The 25,286-nt window shown below is 46.4% G+C and overlaps 2 protein-coding genes across 2 annotated transcripts; one reads left to right on the top strand and one right to left on the bottom strand.

Moving 5' to 3' along the window:
* Positions 1-1,532: 1,532 nt before the first annotated feature.
* LOC121585484 (apolipoprotein A-IV-like) lies at positions 1,533-3,066 on the bottom strand. The gene is made up of 4 exons (XM_041901827.2): positions 3,018-3,066; positions 2,855-2,908; positions 2,500-2,650; positions 1,533-2,387 (listed from the first exon to the last, which is right to left on the bottom strand). Exons 2-4 carry the CDS (start codon positions 2,892-2,894, stop codon positions 1,811-1,813), a joined length of 768 nt encoding a protein of 255 aa, XP_041757761.1. The 5' UTR covers positions 2,895-2,908; positions 3,018-3,066; the 3' UTR covers positions 1,533-1,810.
* A 5,378-nt stretch (positions 3,067-8,444) lies between these two features.
* On the top strand, positions 8,445-10,039 carry LOC121585482 (apolipoprotein A-IV). Its single transcript, XM_041901826.1, has 4 exons — positions 8,445-8,505; positions 8,612-8,667; positions 8,910-9,060; positions 9,171-10,039. The coding sequence occupies exons 2-4, from the start codon at positions 8,628-8,630 to the stop codon at positions 9,745-9,747; spliced, it is 768 nt and encodes a 255-aa protein (XP_041757760.1). The 5' UTR covers positions 8,445-8,505; positions 8,612-8,627; the 3' UTR covers positions 9,748-10,039.
* The last annotated feature ends 15,247 nt before the right edge of the window (positions 10,040-25,286 follow it).

Genomic DNA, 25,286 nt, shown 5'->3' with positions numbered 1-25,286 from the left:
TTAGTGAGTGCATGCATTTTTTTATTTTTTTCCATACTGGCCCCCTGTGGGAATCGAACCCACAACCCTGGCGTTGCAAACGCCATGCTCTATCAACTGAGCTACATCCCTGCCGGCCATTCCCTCCCCTACCCTGGACGATGCTGGGCCATTTGTGCACCGCCCCATGGGTCTCCGGTCGCGGCCGGCTACGACAGAGCCTGGATAAGTTGCATATTTTTATAAAGCATATTTAGGAAACATGATACATTGTATCAGAAAGACAACCAAACCACGCCCCCAAATAGTTGAATGAGCCCCCGACTTTATCTGGGCTTGGTGTGGGCTAGCCTGTGCTGGGCTTGGTGTGGGCTAGCCTGTACTGGGCATGGTGTGGGCATGCTGTTACATGTTACAAGCATTAACATGTAATAGGACAGAGACTTGTCACTGGATAAAACTGTTACTGACACATGAGCTAGAGATAGTAATGTCAGCAGGGCCAGTCTGGACTAAGGAGGCCCAGGAACGAACAGTCTCTAATTAAGCAAAGGGATTTCACAAACTCACCACAAGTATTAGAGAGAGAGAGAGAGAGAGAGAGAGAGAGAGAGAGAGAGAGAGAGAGAGAGAGAGAGAGAGAGAGAGAGAGAGAGAGAGAGAGAGAGAGAGAGAGAGAGAGAGAGAGAGAGAGAGAGAGAGAGAGAGAGAGAGAGAGAGAGAGAGAGAGAGAGAGAGAGAGAGAGAGAGAGAGAGAGAGAGAGAGAGAGAGAGAGAGAGAGAGAGAGAGAGAGAGAGAGAGAGAGAGAGAGAGAGAGAGAGAGAGAGAGAGAGAGAGAGAGAGAGAGAGAGAGAGAGAGAGAGAGAGAGAGAGAGAGAGAGAGAGAGAGAGAGAGAGAGACACAGAGGGAGAGAGATACAGAGAGAGAGGGAGAGTGAGAGAGACACAGAGGGAGAGGGAGAGGGAGAGAGACACAGAGGGAGAGGGAGAGTGAGAGAGACACAGAGGGAGAGGGAGAGGGAGAGTGAGAGAGAGAGAGAGAGAGAGAGAGAGAGAGAGAGAGAGAGAGAGAGAGAGAGAGAGAGAGAGAGAGAGAGAGAGAGAGAGAGAGAGAGAGAGAGAGAGAGAGAGAGAGAGAGAGAGAGAGAGAGAGAGAGAGAGAGAGAGAGAGAGAGAGAGAGAGAGAGAGAGAGAGAGAGAGAGAGAGAGAGAGAGGAGAGTAGAGAGAGAGAGAGAGCGAGAGGGAGAGGAGAGAGTGAGAGAGAGAGAGAGAGAGAGAGAGAGAGAGAGAGAGAGAGAGAGAGAGAGAGAGAGAGAGAGAGAGAGAGAGAGAGAGAGAGAGAGAGAGAGAGAGAGAGAGAGAGAGAGAGAGAGAGAGAGAGAGAGAGAGAGAGAGAGAGAGAGAGAGAGAGAGAGAGAGAGAGAGAGAGAGAGAGAGAGAGAGAGAGAGAGAGAGAACTTTTCCTGTGTCCTTAAGTGACATATTGCATGTGTAATGAACTTAAAGGAAGTGTAATTGACTATAAGCATTTGAATGAATGAGGGAACAATCTTGCATTTGTTCATAATTGCAAAAATTTATTTTTCTTAAAACATTTATGCAATTATAAAAGTTGACATTATTCAACATTTAACAAGGTAAAAACAAACACATAAATATTTGAGTGTGAAGGTTTGGTTTACATTTCTCACCCTGCACTAAATAATAATAAATAGGATCTTCTGGGCATATGCCCAGTTTTATTTCCATGTTTTACAGTGCAGTTCAGGGTATGAGAGAATCACTCAAAATGTTTCAGAGGATCAAGGAGTGGTGTTGGTTTGGGCCAATTAGTTGGTGTTGGTGAAGGCCTGGTAGAGTGCGGTGAGCTGGGCCTTCAGGTCCTGGGCGTAGGGGTCCAGCTTGTCCTTCAGGTCCTCAGCGTAGGGGGCTAGACTCTGGTGTACCATCTGAGCTCTGGTGGTCAGCTGGCTCTGGAGATTCTCAGCCAGGGGGGCCATACTCTTCTGGAAGTCCTGCAGGCGCAGGTCCACTTTCTGCTTCAGCTCATCAGTGTAGGGACCCAGCTTGGACTGCAGCTCCTTCACACTCTGCTCCAGACTCCCCTTCAGCTCCTCACTCTTCTGGAGCAGGGTGGCCCTCAGGGCCTCGGAGTCCAGGGACTCTGCATAGGGGGCCAGATCCTGTTTCAGCTGCTCCACTCTCTGCTGGACTTGTGTCTTGATCTCCTCTGCGTAGGGTTCCAGGTTTCCCTTGATGCTGCCCAGGTCCTGCTCCAGACGCTCTCTCAGCACCTCGGCTTCCTGGGTAATCTTGGTCATCAGGTCCTTGGCTGCAGGAGGAAGCTGCTCCTGAAGGGAGACAGCGTATTGGCTGGCCACATCAGCGCTCTCTGTGATTCGGTCACTGCAGGAGAGGAGAGGGGTCTTGTCAAGTCAGGATTCTAGTACTCTGAGGGCTTCCACTACAGACATTACACACATGTTATGACAACTACATCACAGGTCACATTACTTACTTGACATCCTGTCCCAGCTGAGACTTCCTGATCATCTGGACGGTGTCGTCGGCAGTTTTTGTTGCCTTGGCGACATAGTCCCAGAAGGCATCTGTCAGCTGCTCCAGCTGTGGCTTGGGCTCATCAGCGTAGAATAGGTTAGCATGGCAACCTTTTGGGGTGTGGAAGTAGAGTTAGTTCCTGTGAAAACGCAAGTTTAACCTGACCTACTTTATGACCTTACACTGTTAAAGGAGCTTGAAGTAGGCCAAGTTTAAAATAATAATAATTCAAATAATCTTGTTGCATTCAAAGGTTTCAATAAATAAAAAAATTGAGAGTAGTTATGGTTGTGGTAACATTAGATGTTACTTACCAGAGAGTACAGCAATTGCAAGCACCATGAACACCTTCATATTTGCGTTTCTCACTGAAACAGAAACATCATTGATCAATTACACTTCAATTACATTTGAATCTTAGAACCCTAAAATCATAGTTTCTCAACACCTTGTTTTGAATCTCAGCATTGGCCTCACCTGTTTTTTTCCTGGTGTATCTCTGTGTATTCAGTCTGTCTGTGTGTCTCTCAGGCCAGTGCCGTGCTGTATATATAGTGGAAACCAGAGGTGTAGCTGAAAGCCCAAAGTCCAGGACTTACTGCCATGTCACCTCTCTTCCTGCTGGCTACAGCTCCTGGCTGGCTGTCATCACATGACTGTGCGGTTACTATATCGACACGCACACACACACACACACACACACACACACAAATCACAATGACAATACATTATTTTGTTACATTCATATTCACTCTCTGAGCCTGACAGACTGAACATGGACAGACCAGACTTGATTAACCTTGCTTTGATTGAACTTCAGTATGTTTCCTTTGGGAATCTCCCCCACCACCACCATGGTCCTTTTTATTGGTTATATTCTAATTAGACAACTGTGCATGGACCTTAACCCTTCTATTGAAGCCTCATTCTAGAGAAGACTTACAGTCAGGGGTGGAACATTCACTTGGGACATGTCCCCCCCCACATTCTGAAATTGCATTTTTGCCCCCCCCACTTTTATCATTGGAATGTGATACAAAACGAGGCAACGGTGTGCTTTAGGACCATGCGGACATCTCTGAGCGGTTGGGTAGGCTGTTTGGAGTGTTCATCCAACTGGATAAAAATAAAATAAAGTACAGAACCAGTCAAAAGTTTGGACACACATACTATTTTCTACATTGTAGAATAATAGTGAAGACATCAAAACTATGAAATAACACATATGGAATCATGTAGTAACCCAAAAAGTGTTAAACAAATCAAAATATATTTTAGATTTTAGATTCTTCAAAGTAGCCACCCTTTTCCTTGATGACGGCTTTGCATTCTCTCAACCAGCTTCATGAGGTAGTCACCTGGGATGCTTTTCCAACAGTCTTGAAGGAGTTCCCACATATGCTGAGCACTTGTTGGCTGCTTTCCCTTCACTCTGCGGTCCAACTCATCCCAAACCATTTCAATTGGGTTGAGGTCGGGTGACTGTGGAGGCCAGGTCATCTGATGCAGCACTCCATCACTCTCCTTCTTGGTCAAATAGCCCTTACACAGCCTGGAGGTGTGTTTTGGGTCATTGTCCTGTTGAAAAACAAATGATAGTCCCACTAAGTGCTAACCAAATGGGATGGTGTATCACTGCAGAATGTGGTGGTAGCCATGCTGGTTAAGTGTGCCTTGAATTCTAAATAAATCACAGACAGTGTCACCAGAAAAGCACCCCCACACCATCACACCTCCTCCTCCATACTTCACGGTGGGAACCACACATGCGGAGATCATCAGTTCACCTACCCTGTTGGAACCAAAAAGCTCAAATTTGGACTCATCAGACCAAAGGACAGATTTCCACCGGTCTAATGTCCATTGCTCGTGTTTCTTGGCCCAAGCAAGTCTCTTCCTATTATTGGTGTCCTTTAGTAGTGGTTTATTTGCAGCAATTCGACCATGAAGGCCTGATTCACGCAGTCTCCTCTGAACAGTTGATGTTGAGATGTGTCTGTTACTTGAACTCTGTGAGGTGCAATCTGAGGTGCAGTTAATTGCCGATTTCTGAGGCTGGTAACTCTTATGAACTTATCCTCTGCAGCAGAGGTAACTCTGGGTCTTCCTTTTCTGTGGCGGTCCTCATGAGAGCCAGTTTCATCATAGCGCTTGATGGTTTTTGCGACTGCACTTGAAGAAACTTTCAGACTGACCTTCATGTCAAAGTAATGATGGACTGTCGTTTCTCTTTGCTTATTTGAGCTGTTCTTGGACTTGGTCTTTTACCAGATAGGGCTATCTTCTGTATACCAACCCTACCTTGTCACAACACAACTGATTAGCTCAAACACATTAAGAAGGAAATAAATTCCACAAATTAACTTTTAACAAGGCACACCTGTTAATTGAAATGCATTCCAGGTGACTACCTCATGAAGCTGGTTGAGAGAATGCCAAGAGTGTGCAAAGCTGTCATCAAGGCAAAGGGTGGCTACTATGAAGAATCTCAAATATAAAATATATGTTGATTTGTTTAACACTTTTTTTGGTTACTACATGATTCCATATGTGTTATTTCATAGTTTTGATGTCTTTACTATTTTTCTACAATGTAGAAAATAGTAAAAAATAAAGAAAAACCCTGGAATGAGTAGGTGTGTTCAAACTTTTGACTGGTACTGTATGTCCCCCCCCCCCCCTACGGATGCTGGCATGAGTACATTTTACTTTTCAATTTGATGCTTTCGACAAGGACATGATTGCATTATCGACAACCTGGCATTTGTTTAACCATCAAAGGTAGCATCCCAACGTTTGTGTCACCTCAACTGCCAACGCAAACCTATAGCGCAGTGTCAACCTTCACACATTTTAGTCATCACTGGGGCCAGAGGTTATTTGAGGTGTTGAATGTTGCACTGTAGTGCATTTACATTGGGAATAGTAGATCACAGACAACACCCTCTCCTTACTCTACTCTCTATAGAGTGACACTGTGACTAGAGAAGATGGTTTGTAATGAGGCACGGTGGGTTGATAAGAGGTTTAGAATTCAACTCCTGACTTCACAGCTCCAGGTTACCAGGATGTGACATCATGAATAACTCAAGTGTTGTAGAATGAGTGCTGTGAAGATTCTCCCTCTGACCATTCTCTGGGTAGACTGATCCACCTTTTTGACATGGTAATGTCGTTCCCAGACACCTCTTTGCGCAATAACCTGGGGGCGAGGTTATGACATGGTAAACTACCAGTATAGCACATTTTCCTGTAAACAGTAACCCCCTATCCATTTAAACAGAATAACTACAGTTTGACAAAGGGGGAGCTTTACTTTGAAAAATGAAAGTCTACTGTAACATTTAATTGATTCCAAATAAGTTCCTAGACACCATACCTTATCTACTAGCTATTGTAGAATCACGTCTAACGAATGGCCTGGACCCCTAACCCTAGACCCTATCATAGTGTGTATGGGTCAACTGAACTTCGGTCAGACAACTGACACATGGAAGTGCTTGAACACATGACCTCACAGTGAAACTGAAAACTATATCATACAATATATTCTGGGAGTCAATGCCAGCTGGCTGGACATCAAACTAAAACTGACTATAAATCAATACCATATCTGATTAGACTGTGATATCTCATAAAGGTTGGGAGGAAGGTGTTGTCTGGACAAAGTGCTATTTATGTCTGAGAAATGGCTGTGACTTTCTGTGCCATCAAGGAAAAATCCATGAAACTGACCTGGTGTGAATCAGATACTCACTTTCAGCATTGTAGAGTTGTAGCGTCATATACAATGAGGAAATTAAGTATTTGATCCCCTGCTGATTTTGTACGTTTGCCCACTGACAAAGACATGATCAGTCTATAATTTTAATGGTAGGTTTATTTGAACAGTGAGAGACAGAATAACAACAAAAAAATAAAAATAAACACATGTCAAAATTGTTATAAATTGATTTGCATTTTAATGAGGGAAATAAGTATTTGACCCCTCTGCAAAACATGACTTAGTACTTGGTGGCTAAACCCTTGTTGGCAATCACAGAGGTCAGACGTTTCTTGTAGTTGGCCACCAGGTTTACACACATCTCAAGAGGGATTTTGTCCCACTCCTCTTTGCAGATCTTCTCCAAGTCATTAAGGTTTCGAGGCTGACGTTTGGCAACTCGAACCTTCAGCTCCCTCCACAGATTTTCTATGGGATTAAGGTCTGGAGACTGGCTAGGCCACTCCAGGACCTTAATGTGCTTCTTCTTGAGCCACTCCTTTATTGCCTTGGCCGTGTGTTTTGGGTCATTGTCATGCTGGAATACCCATCCACGACCCATTTTCAATGCCCTGGATGAGGGAAGGAGGTTCTCACCCAAGATTTGACGGTACATGGCCCCGTCCATCATCCCTTTGATGCGGTGAAGTTGTCCTGTCCCCTTGGCAGAAAAACACCCCCAAAGCATAATGTTTCCACCTCCATGTTTGACGGTGGGGATGGTGTTCTTGGGGTCATAGGCAGCATTCCTCCTCCTCCAAACAGTTGAGTTGATGCCAAAGAGCTCCATTTTGGTCTCATCTGACCACAACACTTTCACCCAGATCTCCTCTGAATCATTCAGATGTTCATTGGCAAACTTCAGACGGGCCTGTATATGTGCTTTCTTGAGCAGGGGGACCTTGCAGACGCTGCAGGATTTCAGTCCTTCACTGCGTAGTGTGTTACCAATTGTTTTCTTGGTGACTATGGTCCCAGCTGCCTTGAGATCATTGACAAGATCCTCCCGTGTAGTTCTGGGCTGATTCCTCACCGTTCTCATGATCATTGCAACTCCACGAGGTGAGATCTTGCATGGAGCCCCAGGCCGAGGGAGATTGACAGTTATTTTGTGTTTCTTCCATTTGTGAATAATCGCACCAACTGTTGTCACCTTCTCACCAAGCTGCTTGGCGATGGTCTTGTAGCCCATTCCAGCCTTGTGTAGGTCTACAATCTTGTCCCTGACATCCTTGGAGAGCTCTTTGGTCTTGGCCATGGTGGAGAGTTTGGAATGATTGATTGATTGCTTCTGTGGACAGGTGTTTTTTATACAGGTAACAAGCTGAGATTAGGAGCACTCCCTTTAAGAGTGTGCTCCTAATCTCAGCTCGTTACCTGTATAAAAGACAGCTGGGAAACAGAAATCTTTCTGATTGAGAGGGGGTCAAATACTTATTTCCCTCATTAAAATGCAAATCAATTTATAACATTTTTGACATGCGTTTTTCTGGATTTTCTTGTTGTTATTCTGTCTCTCACTGTTCAAATAAACCTACCATTAAAATGATAGACTGATCATGTCTTTGTCAGTGGGCAAACATACAAAATCAGCAGGGGATCAAATACTTAATTCCCTCACTGTATAAAGACAAAAATACATTATGGTTGAGAGAAAATAACATGCTAGTGTATGTAAAAGTGCATAAGCCTCAATACAACACAATCCATCTACCCTCAGATGATATTAACAGTAATAGACCTGTATAAATCAAAGGCCAACAAGTGTCCTGCTGCACATGTATCACTACTGCATATCAGGGGATTGAATGGAGATGTGTGTATCAGCATGCAGTCCCAGGAGATTGGTCTTCACTGAGTATCTCTGACCACTATTTAATGTCCCTAACTCTGTTTGTCACACTTTACCCAGAGGTGATGATAACACAGTGCTCTCCTGTGCGTTCTGGGTCCAGGGGTTCATTGGGATAGGTCCAGGGTGAGTTGTCAGGACAGGACTGGGCTGGGACAGAGACAGGTGCTGAGTGGTGCACTGCGGTATGAGGGTTTATGATATGGAGCACTACTGACAGCGAGGCACTGGCTCCTGGACTTTGTGTTCCTTACTGCCCTGCTCACTATATATACAGGCCATGGCACGGCTGAAACTGCACTCACTGCAGACTGGACTCAGAGATACACCAACACTCATACACAAAGACGGTAAGCTGGATTCTACAAGTCCATGGTATTCTTTGATAGCATTCTATGATGGTTATTTTTTCTGGTGGATTACAATGTTTTAAGTGATTGTTGCTTTATTTCACAGAATCTGATTGAGAGTCATGAAGGTCCTTGTGGTACTCGCGCTGGCTGTATTCACTGGTGAGTAGGATACAAGAATATTTCAGATTATAAGTGAAATTTATAGAGCTGAAGTACAGCAACATAATATATTCAATCAATCTACCAAATTAATTTAAGTCAATAGTCAATAATAACCATGGCAGAGGGAGTATAATAGTTTCTAGTTACCTTAATGCCACCAACAGGTTGCCATGCCTAACCAGTAATGACCATGAAAAATACAGTTTCACAACAATAACTCTTCTGCCACGCCCCAACAGGTTGCCATGCTAACCTATTCTACGCTGATGAGCCGAAGCCACAGCTGGAGCAACTGACAGATGCCTTCTGGGACTACGTCGCCAAAGCAACGCAAACGGCAGACGACACCGTCCAGATGATCAGGAAGTCTCAGCTGGGACAGGATGTCAAGTAAGTAATGTGACCTGTGATGTAGTTGTCATAACATGGGTGGAATGTCTATAGTCAAATCGCTCAGATTACTAGGATGGGGACCTGAACTGCCCTCTCCTCTCCTGCAGTGACCGCATCACAGAGAGTGCTAACGTGGCCAGCCAATACGCTGTCTCCCTGCAGGAGCAGCTTCCTCCTGCAGCCAAGGACCTGATGACCAAGATTACCCAGGAGGCTGAGGTGCTGAGAGAGCGTCTGGAGCAGGACTTGGGCAGCGTCAAGGGGAAACTGGAACCCTACGCAGAGGAGATGAAGACACAAGTCCAGCAGAGAGTGGAGCAGCTGAAACAGGATCTGGCCCCCTATGCAGAGTCCCTGGACTCCGAGGCCCTGAGGGCCACCCTGCTCCAGAAGAGTGAGGAGCTGAAGGGGAGTCTGGAGCAGAGTGTGAAGGAGCTGCAGTCCAAGCTGGGTCCCTACACTGACGAGCTGAAGCAGAAAGTGGACCTGCGCCTGCAGGACTTCCAGAAGAGTATGGCCCCCCTGGCTGAGAATCTCCAGAGCCAGCTGACCACCAGAGCTCAGATGGTGCAGCAGAGCCTAGTCCCCTACGCTGAGGACCTGAAGGACAAGCTGGACCCCTATGCCCAGGACCTGAAGGCCCAGCTCACCGCCCTCTACCAGGCCTTCACCAAGACCAACTAAATCACAAACACTTTCCTCCAACTGACAACTCTTGCATTCTTGATGACTGTATTCTCTCTTCGAAGCCTTAGAACATGCCACCGTTGTCAATATAATGAGGGAGAGTTTACAAAGATGAACTTGGTAATGCAGATGAGGTCCATTCTGTATTTTGTATGAACTGAATTGGCACTTATGAGAGAATGACATCTTTGTATTTTGTTTGTTTATTACCTGAAGGTTGGTCAGTGACTGTGCCGTATTTGGTGTTGTATTCTTAATTTATGGAAATAAAAAGCTAAACGAAACATAACTTAAATGTATCGTGTCTATGATGTATCGTGTCTATGATGCTAATTTAAATAATTTAAGTTGCTTCCCCAAATTATAATGTGGTGATAAGGGTATGAGGTGGAAAGTCATATTCGGACATACAGTGGGGAGAACAAGTATTTGATACACTGCCGATTTTGCAGGTTTTCCTACTTACAAAGCATGTAGAGGTCTGTAATTGTTATCATAGGTACACTTCAACTGTGAGAGACGGAATCTAAAACAAAAATCCAGAAAATCACATTGTATGATTTTTAAGTAATTAATTTGCATTTTATTGCATGACATAAGTATTTGATTACCTACCAACCAGTAAGAATTCCGGCTCTCACAGACCTGTTCGTTTTTCTTTAAGAAGCCCTCCTGTTCTCCACTCATTACCTGTATTAACTGCACCTGTTTGAACTCGTTACCTGTATAAAAGACACCTGTCCACACACTCAATCAAACAGACTCCAACCTCTCCACAATGGCCAAGACCAGAGAGCTGTGTAAGGACATCAGGGATAAAACTGTAGACCTGCACAAGGCTGGGATGGGCTACAGGACAATAGGCAAGCAGCTTGGTGAGAAGGCAACAACTGTTGGTGCAATTATTAGAAAATGGAAGAAGTTCAAGATGACGGTCAATCACCCTCGGTCTGTGGCTCCATGCAAAATCTCACCTCGTGGGGCATCAATGATCATGAGGAAGGTGAGGGATCAGCCCAGAACTACACGGCAGGACCTGGTCAATGACCTGAAGAGAGCTGGGACCACAGTCTCAAAGAAAACCATTAGTAACACACTACGCCATCATGGATTAAAATCCTGCAGCGCACGCAAGGTCCCCCAGCTCAAGCCAGCGCATGTCCTGGCCCGTCTGAAGTTTGCCATTGACCATCTGGATGATCCAGAGGAGGAATGGGAGAAGGTCATGTGGTCTGATGAGACAAAAATAGAGCTTTTTGGTCTAAACTCCACTCGCCGTGTTTGGAGGAAGAAGAAGGATGAGTACAACCCCAAGAACACCATCCCAACCGTGAAGCATGGAGGTGGAAACATCATTCTTTGGGGATGCTTTTCTGCAAAGGGGACAGGACGACTGCATCATATTGAGGGGAGGATGGATGGGGCCATGTATCACGAGATCTTGGCCAACAACCTCCTTCCCTCAGTAAGAGCAATGAAGATGGGTCGTGGCTGGGTCTTCCAGCATGACAACGACCTGAAACACACAGCCAGGGCAACTAAGCAGTGGCTCCGTAAGAAGCATCTCAAGGTCCTGGAGTGGCCTAGCCAGTCTCCAGACCTGAACCCAATAGATGGAGCTGAAAGTCTGTATTGCCCAGCGACAGCCCCGAAACCTGAAGGATCTGGAGAAGGTCTGTATGGAGGAGTGGGCCAAAATCCCTGCTGCAGTGTGTGCAAACCTGGTCAAGACCTACAGGAAACGTATGATCTCTGTAATTGCAAACAAAGGTTTCTGTACCAAATATTAAGTTCTGCTTTTCTGATGTATCAAATACTTATGTCATGCAATAAAATGCAAATGAATTACTTAAAAATCATACAATGTGATTTTCTGGATTTTTGTTTTAGATTCCGTCTCTCACAGTTGAAGTGTACCTATGATAAAAATTACAGACCTCTACATGCTTTGTAAGTAGGAAAACCTGCAAAATCGGCAGTGTATCAAATACTTGTTCTCCCCACTGTACAAACAGTACATAAACATTGCCCAATAAGACTGGTTGCATGTAGGACTACTGTATGCCACTGATCCAGTCACCTCTCCTCAACATACGCGTATTCCCCTGATGGTTAAAAAAAGGTACAGGTATTGCCTCATATAACATCAGAAATAAGTGTGTATGACAGCATTACCCAACTTTGAAGATGTTTAAATATAACATTTACATTTTAGTCATTTAGCAGACGTTCTTATCCAGAGCGACTTACAATTAGTGCATTCATCTTAAGATAGCTAGGTGGGACAACCACATATCTCAGTCATAGTAAGTACATTTCTTATCAATAAAGTAGCTAAATACCTTACTCAAAGGGAGAGTAAAAGCTATTAGCATTATAGCCTACAGTGTTTGTCTTCAAAGTGGAAGCCATATTACAACCTGTGTAGCTCAGTTGGTAGAGCATGGCGCTTGCAACGCCAAGGTTGTGGGTTCGTTTCCGCCAGGGGGGCCAGTATGAAAATGTATGCACTCACTAACTGTAAGTCGCTCTGGATAAGAGCGTCTGCTAAATGACTAAAATGTATGTGTTGTGATAATTAAGTTGTTTTCTCTATAACCTGCTAGTTCATATGCCTTGCCACCATGATATATAGGCCTAAGGCCACACCTTTGTTTCATCACAAAAGCGTAGAGCAGCATATGTCCGGTGGAGTCCACAAAGCATATTGCATGTAACAAACAGTTACATGACCTACAGCATGATCAATCAAGTTAATATTTTCGGACGACTAAACTACTATTGATTCAGAACACCGAAGAGTTACTGCAAGTCCCAAAGAAAACAGGAGCTGCCTCCACTATTCCAGCACCATTTCAACTTCAACATTTCAACATCATCAAATCACCTATGCTTAGTCTAATACAGTTACAACTAAAAGATTCCTAAAACTATTTAGTCCAATCAACGTAAGCTAAATATCATGTGGCTGTCCATGGTACTGATTTCTGTGTGTGCGTGTGTGCATGTGTGTATGTGTGTGTGTGTGTAAGTAGAAAAAACCTGTTCACTCACCCTACTTGAAGAGAAACACCAATGTCATCCTCCTCTCTTTCATGTTGCCGAAACGGTCTATGACTGTCATACAGTACACACTCTTAGTTTGTGTTGGCCTAGGCTACCTGGCTAAAATGCTTGCTCGCTAGCCTAACTTCCTTTCATGGGCAACGATTAGCCAGTTAGTTAACATTAGCCTACTACATCTACTGTTGCTACATATTGAACTTCCATCCTCTCAGGCCAGGGGCGCAATGTATGAATTAATGGTTGGATCAGAATATCCGTTATTGGCCAGTACGGAGAAGTCCATCCATAGCTTATTTAGGATAGGGCCAATTTTAGCTAGCTAGCCACCGGAGGACAACAATACAATGAGATGCAACAATTCTTTTTTTCTGTCAATGACATTTGGCTTTTGATGTGATGTGATTGGTGTGAATCCAAATCCAAACTGGCTTCCCTAGACACTTTTTTTTGGTGCGCCAGGACCATTCACAGTTGATTTCACTCAGTTTAGCTCAACGCTGATTGGCTATTATTGTATAATTTTTTTATCAAGGGAGGCCAAATGCTCGCTAGTTTCCCTTGCATTCAATGCGGCAACAATATCATACTCTTTTTGACCAGACACATTAGATAGATGGGCTACACAGACAGAGGGGCGCTGTTTTGCTCGCTCGAATGCTTTCTCTGGTGAGATCCATTCAGCCTCTTGCAAATTGAAGGAAAATTATGAAACACAGAGAGACGAAAGATCAATTATTGTTTATGTTTTATTCTTTTTTTATTGGTAAATTTTTGGGGGAAGCCTGGCTTCCCTTGGTATCCATGAATACACACCACTGGCAATAGTTGGCTTGCTCCTTCACCATAGTTTTAGAATGAATGCCATCTAGTGGCAGTGCATTGTCAATTCAGGGAATTATAAAGCCCTGTGCAATGATGGTGATTTACTGACCTCTGCACAGAAATCAGAAAATAGCCATAAATACAAGGACCTGACAAACACTCATGTACCCCCCCCCCCACCACCACCCCTCTCTCTCTGAATTACTTGTAAAAACAACACAGTCCTGTAATACTATCTGAAATCCTATCACACCCCACAATCCCAAACCCCCTCCAGAGGTGGGTATGGAGCATGTTCAGAGCTGTCTCTGCATGTCTGATGATGTATCTGTATCACCCATCCTCCCCCTCTCACTCCCTGGCTCTGCCAGGGCTCTCCCACGCTGCCTCACCCAGAGGTAAACAACATTCCTTGGCTCTGCCCCCAACTACCACTGGCACCAGTAACCGTTAACCCTGCTGGGTTAGCCTGGTACTTCCTGGTACTTCCTGGTACTTTGTTCAACATCATTACATTATCAACCTAATATAAATGACCTGTAAAACGCTTTCTACTGGCCATACTGTTAACCCTCCAAACACTGTTAGACAAGCATATTCTTTGCTTACTGTTACCTGCATTGGGCTGCAGAACCGTATGTCCATAAAACAACTCTGTTAGAACAGGGAACATGACAACTCAACATAAACCAAAAGTGGATGTTGATTTAGATCTTTGCCTGGTAGGAAGACTGTAAAACAAATCTCTGAGATCTGCCTTATGTCACAGGGGTTCTGTAATGATAGACTAAATAGAGGACCTACAGCTAAGCCTACAATGAACTGGCAAATGGCTAATAGATAAGAACAAGAGACAAGAGACAACTAAGGAAATGGTCCTTACAGTGTTCCTTATGTTCCTTGGAGCAGCATTTTTACATAGTGAACTGTGTTTGATTTATGGTCAAATCAAATCAAATCAAATCCAATTGTATTGGCCACATGTGCCGAATACAACAGGTGCAGACATTACAGTGAAATGCTTACTTACAGCCCTTAACCAACAGTGCATTTATTTTTAATAAAAAAGTAAAATAAAACAACAACAAAAAAGTGTTGGGGAAAAAAAGAGCAGAAGTAAAATAAAATAACAGTAGGGAGGCTATATATACAGGGGGGTACCGGTGCAGAGTCAATGTGCGGGGGCACCGGCTAGTAGAGGTAGATGAAGTAATATCTACATGTGGGTAGAGTTAAAGTGACTATGCATAAATAATTAACAGAGTAGCAGCAGCGTAAAAAGATGGGGTGGGGGGGCAGTGCAAATAGTCCGGGTAGCCATGATTAGCTGTTCAGGAGTCTTATGGCTTGGGGGTAGAAGCTGTTGAGAAGTCTTTTGGACCTAGACTCTGCACTCCGGTCCTTGTTATTTGCTAGTGAACAGACTGTATTTCTATGTAAAAAGGCCATTGGAGGTGAGGTCACCCTATTGTTCGGTGCAAGTTGCCACCAGTCAGCTAAATAAGCAAAATCAGTGAGTCAGAAGCAGATGACTGACCACACACACACGGAGAATAGAATCAAACCTAGTTTCAAAACTGGGCCCAGCTGAGCGGCCTTTAGCCAAAGAACAGCCAGTTGTGGTGACATCATGGACTCATGTGAAGTTAGAGGTGAGAGGTCTCACTCTGACCAGAGGTGACCAACTAACCACAGACCACAGTCCTCCAGCTCCCATCACACCACTCCTGACTCCAAGATGAGCTGGCTGGGGTTATGAGAGTTCACTGCTCACCGACAACCTCTCACACACTGCCCTGGTAGACGCATATTACCACATCACCCATCCTTACAATGAGAGGGAACAAAGATATATATATTTTTAGGACAAGAGGAAGTGGCTTCTGTTACAGAACTCTGTAGACGTCTGTCGGTCTGTCTGTCAGTCTGTCTGTCTACAGCTAGTTATACTGTACCATCGTTCTTCTTACTCTCTCTCTCTCTCTCTCTCTCACTTCCCTCTCATTCTGTCTCTCCCTGTTTCTATGACCCAAGTGATCACACCTTGAAAGCCATTACAACAGCTCTACTGCACTACTCTTCATAACAGCTGTGCTGCTATCCCTGTCTCTCGTGGTCCCAGCTTTAGTAGGACACGTCTGTCTGTCCCAGCAGGGAGAGCAGCAGTGGGTAGGGTACTGAGTTCAGCTCAGGCTGAGACATTTAAATACAAAGAGTGAACCAAATCACAATCAAATCAAATCAAATTGTATTTGTCACATGCTTCGTAAACAACAGGTGTAGACTAACAGTGAAATGCATATGGGCCCTTCCCAACAATGCAGAGAGAAACATTTTTGGAAAAAAAAAGAATAACACAAGGAATAAATACACAATGAGTAACGATAACTTGGGTATATACAAGGGGTACCAGTACCGAGTCCATGTGCAGGGGTACGAGGTAATTAAGGTAGATATGTACATATAGGTAGGGATAAAGTGACTAGGCAACAGAATAGATAATAAACAGTAGCAGCAGCGTATGTAATGAGTCAAAAGAGTTAGTGCAAAAAGGGTCAATGCAGATAGTCCGGGTAGCTATTTGGTTAACTATTTAACTAACTATTTAGCAGAGAGAGAACAGTCTATAACTTGGGTAGCTGGAGTCTTTGACAATTTTTAGGACCTTCCTCTGACACCGTCTGGTATAGAGGTCCTGGATGGTAGGGAGCTCGGCCCCAATGATGTACTGGGCCGTACACACTACCCTCTGTATCGCCTTGCGGTCGGATGTCATGCAGTTGCCATACCAAGCGGTGATGTCCGCCAGTCAAGATGCTCTCAATGGTGAAGCTGTAGAACATTTTGAGGATCTGAGGGCCCATGCCAAATCTTTTCAGCCTCCTGGGGGGAAGAGGATTTCTTCACAACCGTGTTGGTGTGTGTGGACCATGATAATTCCTTAGTGATGTGGACACCGAGGAACTAGAAGCTCTCGACCCGCTCCACTACGGCCCCGTGGATGTGGATGGGGGCGTGCTCAGCCCTCCATTTCCTGTAGTCCACGATCATCTCCTTTGTCTTGCTGACATTGAGGAAGAGGTTGTTGTCCTGGCACCACACTGCCAGGTCACTGACCTCCTCCCTATAGGCTGTCTTCTCGTCGTCGGTGATCAGGCCAACCACCGTTGTGTCATTAGCAAACTTAATGATGGTATTGGAGTCGTGCGTAGTCACGCAGTCATGGGTGAACAGGGAGAACAGGAGGGGACAAAGCACGCACCCCTGAGAGGCCCCCGTGTTGAGGGTCAGCATGGCGGCTGTGTTGTTGCCTACCCTCACCACCTGGGGGCGGCCCATCAGGAAGTCCAGGATCCAGTTGCAATAGAGATTGTATCATCTGTGGATCTGTTGGGGCGGTATGCGAATTGGATTGGGTCCAGTGTGTCTGGGATGATGGTGTTGATTTGAGCCATGACCAGCGTTTCAAAGCATTTCATGGCTACAGAAGTGAGTGCTACGGGGCAATAGTCGGGTAGAAAGGTTACCTTGGCATTCTTGGGCACAGGGTCTATGGTGGTATGCTTGAAACATGTAAGTATTAGATAATGGGTCAGAGAGAGGTTGAAAATGTCAGTGAAGATACTTGCCAGCTGTTCAGCGCATGCTCTGAGTACACGTCCTGGTAATCCGTCTGACCCCGCGTCCTTGTGAATGTAAACCTGTTTAAAGGTCTTACTCACATTGGCTACAGAGAGCGAGATCACACAGTCGTCCGGAACAGCTGGTGCTCTTATGCATGGTTCAGTGTTGCTTGCGTCGAAGCGAGCGTAGAAGGAATTTAGCTGGTCTGGAAACTCAAGTCACTGGGCAGCTCACGGCTGGGTTTCCCTTTGTAATCCAACAACCCTAGGAGCCTGTTGGAACAACTATAAAAACCCAATTCAATGCTGTTCCCAAGTTAAATGTAGGAGAAGAATAACTCCAGAGGCCGATCAGATATCACAAAAGGATTGTGTGACAACAGATTGTGAGGTTGTTTGGATTAAATTACTTCAGTAATCCTCTGACTGTGTGCTGAATAGGACTGGACTTGTCATGCCGCTGAATGCCCACTTTTCCCATGTGACACACCCATACTGTGACATAGAGTATAGGAAGCATGTGGAATTATATGCATCAAACTGAGAGACATTGTAAACCTCTGATGGGTCAATTGATTTTATGTTATATATTTTTTATCCTGTCAAATAATGTGTAAACTAAGATGGTAAAAATGAATTAAAATGTGTCCTCAAATTGCTTGTAGTCAGAAGAGACCACATGCACTGCAGTGGCTGTGCATCTCAAGATATACTAGCTGGCTAGATATATACATATCCATTCCGACCAATCAGTGAAGAGATAGTAGTTGACTCCTGGAGGTTATCTCATACTATCAGGCTCTGAACAAACCAATCAATTCCATTTTGTGTTTCTTGGGAGAAAGCTTCTTGTGAATACAACACAGAGAGGAATGTCTAGTATTGACAGCAGAGGTAGCGTACCTGCTGGACCATTCTGGGTAAAGGCCATCAGTACTGCTGGAATCAGTAGTGGTGCTGATACAGTGGCTTGCGAAAGTATTCACCCCCCTTGGCATTTTTCCTATTTTGTTGCCTTACAACCCGGAATTAAAATGGATTTGTTGGGGGGTTTGTATCATTTGATTTATACAACATGCCTACCACTTTGAAGATACAAAATATATTTTATTGTAAAACAAACAAGAAATAAGACCAAAAAAAAAACAGAAAACTTGAGGGTGCATAAATATTCACAGATTCTCAATTGGATTGAGGTCTGGTCTTTGACTAGGCCATTCCAAGATAATTAAATGTTTCCCCTTAAACCACTTGAGTGTTGCTTTAGCAGTATGCTTAGGGTTATTGTCCTGCTGGAAGGTGAACCTCCGTCCCAGTCTCAAATCTCTGGAAGACTGAAACAGGTTTCCCTCAAGAATTTCCCTGTATTTAGCGCCATCCATCATTCCTTCAATTCTGACCAGTTTCCCAGTCCCTGCTGATGAAAAACATCTCCACAGCATGATGCAGCCACCACCATGGGGATGGTGTTCTCGGGGTGATGAGAGGTGTTGGGTTTGCGCCAGACATAGCGTTTTCCTTGATGGACAAAAAGCTAAATTTTCATCTCATCTGACCAGAGTACCTTCTTCCATATGTTTGGGGAGTCTCCCACATGCCTTTTGGCGAACACCAAACGTGTTTGCTTATTTTTTTCTTTAAGCAATGGCTTTTTTCTGGCCACTCTTCCGTAAAGCCCGGCTCTGTGGAGTGTACGGCTTAAAGTGGTCCTATGGACAGATACTCCAATCTCCGCTGTGGAGCTTTGCAGCTCCTTCAGGGTTATCTTTGGTCTCTTTGTTGCTTCTCTGATTAATGCCCTCCTTGCCTGGTCCATGAGTTTTGGTGGGCGGCCCTCTCTTGGCAGGTTTGTTGTGGTGCCATATTCTTTCCATTTTTTAATAATGGATTTAATTGTGCTCCGTGGGATGTTCAAAGTTTCTGATATATTTTTATAACCCAACCCTGATCTGTACTTCTCCACATCTTTGTTCCTGACCTGTTTGGAGAGCTCCTTGGTCTTCATGGTGCCGCTTGTGTCAAGGTCGAGGTAAGGAGTAGACCAAGGCGCAGCGTGATGAACAAACATACTTTAATTAGTTAAAGCATCAAAATACAAAACAAAACACGACTCGTGACGTCCACGGTATCAATGACCGAACACGGAACAAGAACCCACAAACACAAAGGGAAAACCGACAGTTTAAATATGGCTCCCAATCAGAGACAACCAACGACAGCTGACACTCGTTGCCTCTGATTGGGAGTCACTCTAGCCAACATAGAAATAAACCCAACAGAATTACCAACATAGAAATAAACACATAGAATGAACACACCCTGGCTCAACATATAGAGTCCCAGAGCCAGGGTGTGACAGTACCCCCCCCCTAAAGGCGCGGACTGCGACCGCGCCTCAACTTGAACAAAACAGGGGAGGGCTGGGCGGGCATACCTCCTCGGCGGCGGTTCTGGCTCCGGCCTTGACCACCACCCTCCAATAAACCCCCCATAGCGCCCCTGGTCCAGTCTGGCCCCGCCGGCTGGAGCTGAACTGGACGTAGCAGGAGCGGTTAGCTTCAGCTCCATAGTGGAGCAGTTGACCGGTACCTTCCCAGGCACCGGTGACCCAGGCACGGGTTGTGCTGGACTGATGACGCGCACCCCTGGCCTGGTGCGTGGAGGAGGAACGGGCCTTACCAGGCTGACGACTCGCACCCCTGGCTTGGTGCGTGGAGGAGGGACAGGCCTTACCAGGCTGACGACTCGCACCCTTGGCTTGGTGCGTGGAGGAGGAACGGGCCTTACCAGGCTGACGTCTCGCACCCCTGGCTTAGTGCGAGTGGCAGGAACAGGCCGGGCCGGGCTGGCGACGCGCACCGTAGGCTTGGTGCGTGGAGCAGGGACAGGCCGGACCGGGCTGGCGACGCACACCGTAGACTTGGTGCGTGGAGCAGGGACAGGCCGGACCGGGCTGGCGACGCACACCGTAGGCTTGGTGCGTGGAGCAGGGACAGGCCGGGCTGGGCTGTCGACGCACACCGTAGGCTTGGTGCGTGGAGCAGGGACAGGCCGGACCGGGCTGGCGACGCACACCGTAGGCTTGGTGCGTGGAGCAGGGACAGGCCGAACCGGGCTGGCGACGCACACCGTAGGCTTGGTGCGTGGAGCAGGGACAGGCCGGGCTGGGCTGTCGACGCACACCGTAGGCTTGGTGCGTGGAGCAGGCACAGGCCGGACCGGGCTGGCGACGCACACCATAGGCTTGGTGCGTGGAGCAGGGACTGGCCGGACTGGGCTGGCGACGCACACCGTAGGCTTGGTGCGTGGAGCAGGGACAGGCCGAACCGGGCTGTGGAGACGGATAGGAGACCTGGAGTGAAGAGCGGCCACAACCCGTCCTGGCTGAATGCCTACCCTCACACACTCTGTGTGAGGCATCCGCACAGGACGTACAGGGCGGTGTATCCGTAACCTGGTGGCCTTCTGAATCCGCCCCTTTTCTGCCTCCGTCAGCCCCGTCGTCCATGCCGTGTGCCCCCCCCTAAAAATTTTCTGGGGTTGCCTCTCGCCTGTCCGACGTTGACCCGTTTGGCGCCGCTGCTCCTCTCTACGGCGCGCCTCCACCGTCTCTTCTCCCGGCGTTTCCTCCCATGTCCAGCCCAAGAGCTGCCCCTGGACACGCTGCTTGGTCGTTGCATGGTGGGTTCTTCTGTCACGATCGTCGTATTGAACAGACCAAGGCGCAGCGTGATGAACAAACATACTTTAATTAGTTAAAGCATCAAAATACAAAACAAAACACGACTCGTGACGTCCACGGTATCAATGACCGAACACGGAACAAGAACCCACAAACACAAAGGGAAAACCGACAGTTTAAATATGGCTCCCAATCAGAGACAACCAACGACAGCTGACACTCGTTGCCTCTGATTGGGAGTCACTCTAGCCAACATAGAAATAAACCCAACAGAATTACCAACATAGAAATAAACACATAGAATGAACACACCCTGGCTCAACATATAGAGTCCCAGAGCCAGGGTGTGACAGCTTGCTTGGTGGTGCCCCTTGCTTAGTGGTGTTGCAGACTCTGGGGCCTTTCAGAACACGTATATATATATATATACTGAGATCATCTGACACTTAGATTACACACAGGTGGACTTTATTTAACTAATTATGTGACTTCTGAAGGTAATTGGTTGCAACAGATCTTATTTAGGGGCTTCATAGCAAAGGGGGTGAATACATATGCACGCACCACTTTTCCGTGATTTATTTTTTAGAATTTTTTTTAATAAGAATATGAAATCCAAATAAAAATCCATTTAAATTACAGGTTGTAATGCAACAAAATAGGAAAAACGCCAAGGGGGATGAATACTTTTGCAAAGCACAGTAACAAGGCCTATATATGGCCAGCATTACACAGACAGTCAAAGATATAAACTGTCATTACCTGAGTATAACAATTACTCAACAGAAGATGTATCATTATGAAAGCTCTGTTGTTGTTCCACTGGGGCTTTCCAGAACCCCTTACAAGACCCAAGATGTTAACTTTCACATTCACCACACAAGACCATCTCTAACCAAGCCTTAACCATGCTTAGATATTACTATGCCAGACTAAATTCCTGAGCAGAACATATTCAGGACAAATCTGATCCATGAGATGAACAAGCAATACCGCAAGAACATTGTTGTTGATCAAGATGTGGCCTTGATGTACTTCCATTGTATTCATCAGTTGTGTAAAGTACTTAAGTAAAAATACTTTAAAGTACTACTTAAGTAGTTTTTGGGGTTATCTGTACTTTACTTTACTATTTATATTTTGACAACTTTTACTTTTACTTCACACATTCCTAAAGAAAATAATGTACTTTTTACCCCATACATTTTCCCTGAAACCCAAAAGTATTCATTACATTTTGAATGCTTAGCAGTACAGGAAAATGGTCCAATTCACGCACTTATCAAGAGAACATCCCTGGTCATCCCTACTGTCTCTGATATGGCAGACTCACTAAAAACATATGCTTCGTTTGTAAATTATGTCTGAGTGTTGGTGTGTGCCCCTAGCTATACGTAAATAAATAAAAACAAGAAAATGGTGCCGTTCTGGTTTGCTTAATATAAGGAATTTGAAACTATTTCTACATTTACTTTTGATACTTAAGTACTGTATATTTTAGCAATTACATTTACGTTTGATACTTAAGTATATTTAAAACCAAATACTTTTAGACTTTACTCAAGTAGTATTTGACTACTCCCGCTCAACGTCGCCGGTTTACTAACCACCGGTCCTGGCAACCCCTCATTATGCACACCTGGCAACCCTCATTACGCACACCTGCGCCCCATCATGAGGCACACCTGGACTCCATCACTACCCTGATTACTTCCCCTTTATCTAGCACTCCTTTGTTATCACCCACCAGGCAATATTGTTTATGTTTCCATGTTAGACGCTTCTCTTGGTTTGTAGCGGTCCATGGTCTTCATCATTAAACTCACTAACTGCAATTGCTTCCTGCGACTATGTTACAGAATATTGCCTCAGAGAATGGAAGCAGCAGCCAACCGAGACATCTCCCAGATGGTCGGCGAACAGGGAAACCTACTTCGCCAACACCACGATCAGCTGGCACAACTGAGGATGGCGATGGATGAGGTCCTCTGCGTTCGTCAATGTCTAGTTCTTCCCCAAGGGGCATCACCCCCAACGAGTGGAGGATCCTCTACCATGAGTCGACCCAGTGAGCCAACACCCCAGCCCATTCAGCAGTCTGCCCAGGTCAGCGATGCCCGTTTGTCACTTCCAGACAAATATGACAGGACTCCATCCAATTGCCGTGGCTTCCTCCTCCAGTGCTCCCTCTATTCTTCTCATCAAACGGGAGCCCCCACCACCGAGAGGTCCAGGGTTGCCACGGTTATTTCCCTGTTGACCGGCGGGCGTTGGAATGGGCTACGGCCATCTGGGAGAGAGGAGAGGAGCTGGGTTCCTATGGGAGGTTCATGGCTCTGTTCAGAGGAGTCTTCGATCATCCACCAGAGGGCAAAGAGGGGGGTGAGCGCCTACTCCAACTACAGCAGGAGGACCAGACCGCTGCGGAGTACGGCCTCAACTTTCGTACAGTGGCAGCATCCAGCGGATGGAATGAGCCGGTGCTCCGCACTTTATTCAGAAGAGGATTGCGTGAGGAGGTCCAGACGGAGCTGGCATGCCGAGACGACACCCTCTCATTGGATGCACTCATCACGATGGCCATCCATCTGGATAACCTCCTTCGGGAGCGTCGGCACTCCCATCGCCTCTCTCCCTTCTTTGTTGACCGATCTGAGACGTTCTGAACCGATGGAGGTAGGGGCCACACGCCTCCCCGCGGCTGAGCAACACTGTCGGAGACAGCTGGGGCTCTGTCCCTATTGTGGCCAGGAGGGACACCAGCTTCAACGGTGTCCGCTTCGTTCTAACCCGAGAGTCACTAGAGCAGAGGGATGGTCCAGTGATCATCCGTCTCCTGGGGTAGGTGTGAGTATTCCATCATCTTCACTCTCCACCAAACCCTTTTTAGTACCGATTTCACTAGCTGGCTGTCCCTCATGTGTTGTTTCCACAGCTCTATGTGGACTCCGGTGCCGCTGGGAATTTTATTGTCTAGGCCCTTGCCTCCTCCCTGAACAAAACATCATACCCGCTTTTCTCTCCATTTCCGGTTCAAGCACTCGATAACCGACCACTTGGATCTGGCACAGTCACACACAACACAGCACCACTCACCATTACCGTGGGACCTCTGCACCATGAAAGCCTCCCCTTCCTCATCATCCAAGCACCCGTAGACAAAGTCATCCTCAGCGTCCCGTGCCTCCAACGTGGCTTCTCGCCGAGGATGGAGATTACGGCCTGGGCACCCGGATGCCGGAAGACCTGCTTTCCCTTACCCTGTGGTTCCACATCAGTTGAGGAGTCCAGTTGAGAGTCCCCTCCTCATCGCCCCTGGGACTGTGCCCTCAACCTGCTAACAGACTCTATGCAGCCGCATCTACCCCCTGTCGGTGGCTGAAACCAAGGCTATGGAGGAGTACATCCAGGAGGGTCTCCAACAGGGTTTCATCCGCCCATCCACCTCCCCTGCGTTGGCTGGTTTCTTCTTCGTGGCCAAGAAGGAGGGGGGTCTTCGTCCGTGTATTGACTACTCCCGTTGGTGCCGGCCGCCATTGAACAGCTCCGCGGGGCCCAGTTTCTTACCAAGCTGGACCTGCGGAGTGCATACAATTTGATCCGCATCCGGGAGGGGGATGAATGGAAGACGGCTTTCAGCACGGTGTCTGAACACTACGAGTACTTGGTGATGCTTTATGGTTTAGCCAGTGCTCTGTGTCCCAGGCATTCGTGAACTAATGTTTCGGGACATGCTTGGGCACCAGGTGGTTGTGTATATCGACGACATCCTGATCTACTCGGCCACCTTAGAGGAGCACATCGCCCACATCCGGGTAGTCATGGGACGCCTCCTGGAGAACCATCTGTACATTAAAGCGGAGAAGTGCCAGTTCCATCAGGTCGCTGTCTCCTTCTTGGGATATCGGATCAGTCCACAGGGAGTGGTTATGGAGGAAAGGAAGGTAGATGGGGTCAGGTCATGGCCAGTCCAACCACCATAAAGGGACTACAACGTTTTGTTGGGGGTTTGCCAACTTTTACCACCGCTTCATCAGGAACTTCAGCTCCATCGCCTCTCCTCAAAGGTGGTCCCCATAAGTTGGCATGGAATCCTGCAGCTGAGGCCTTCCGCCTGCTGAAGGGGTGTTTCACCTCCGCCCCGCTGCTGAAACACCCAGACCCTACGCTGCCCTTCGTGGTGGAGGTGGACACCTCAGAAGTGAGTGTGGGGGCCGTCCGGTCACAACGTCAAGGTAATCCACAAAAACTGTATCCTTGTACATAATACTGTAAAAAACTGTGCCCTGCAGAAAGGAACTATGACGTCAGTGATTGGGAGCTCCTGGCGGTGAAGTTGCCAT

This window comes from Coregonus clupeaformis, unplaced genomic scaffold (genome assembly GCF_020615455.1).
Source record: "Coregonus clupeaformis isolate EN_2021a unplaced genomic scaffold, ASM2061545v1 scaf0255, whole genome shotgun sequence".
Taxonomy (NCBI): domain Eukaryota; kingdom Metazoa; phylum Chordata; class Actinopteri; order Salmoniformes; family Salmonidae; genus Coregonus; species Coregonus clupeaformis.
The sequence above is the reverse complement of the archived record's forward strand: the minus strand, read 5'-3'. Positions and strand labels throughout refer to the sequence as shown.

Bases quoted from the DNA above. Each gene is read 5' to 3' on its own strand.
- LOC121585484 (XM_041901827.2), bottom strand. From the start codon at position 2,894: ATGAAGGTGTTCATGGTGCTTGCAATTGCTGTACTCTCTG. The intron at 2,651-2,854 runs GTAAGTAACATC...ACACCCCAAAAG, and splicing joins TGCAATTGCTGTACTCTCTG to GTTGCCATGCTAACCTATTC. The intron at 2,388-2,499 runs GTAAGTAATGTG...CCTCTCCTGCAG, and splicing joins CAGCTGGGACAGGATGTCAA to TGACCGAATCACAGAGAGCG.
- LOC121585482 (XM_041901826.1), top strand. From the start codon at position 8,628: ATGAAGGTCCTTGTGGTACTCGCGCTGGCTGTATTCACTG. The intron at 8,668-8,909 runs GTGAGTAGGATA...ACGCCCCAACAG, and splicing joins CGCGCTGGCTGTATTCACTG to GTTGCCATGCTAACCTATTC. The intron at 9,061-9,170 runs GTAAGTAATGTG...CCTCTCCTGCAG, and splicing joins CAGCTGGGACAGGATGTCAA to TGACCGCATCACAGAGAGTG.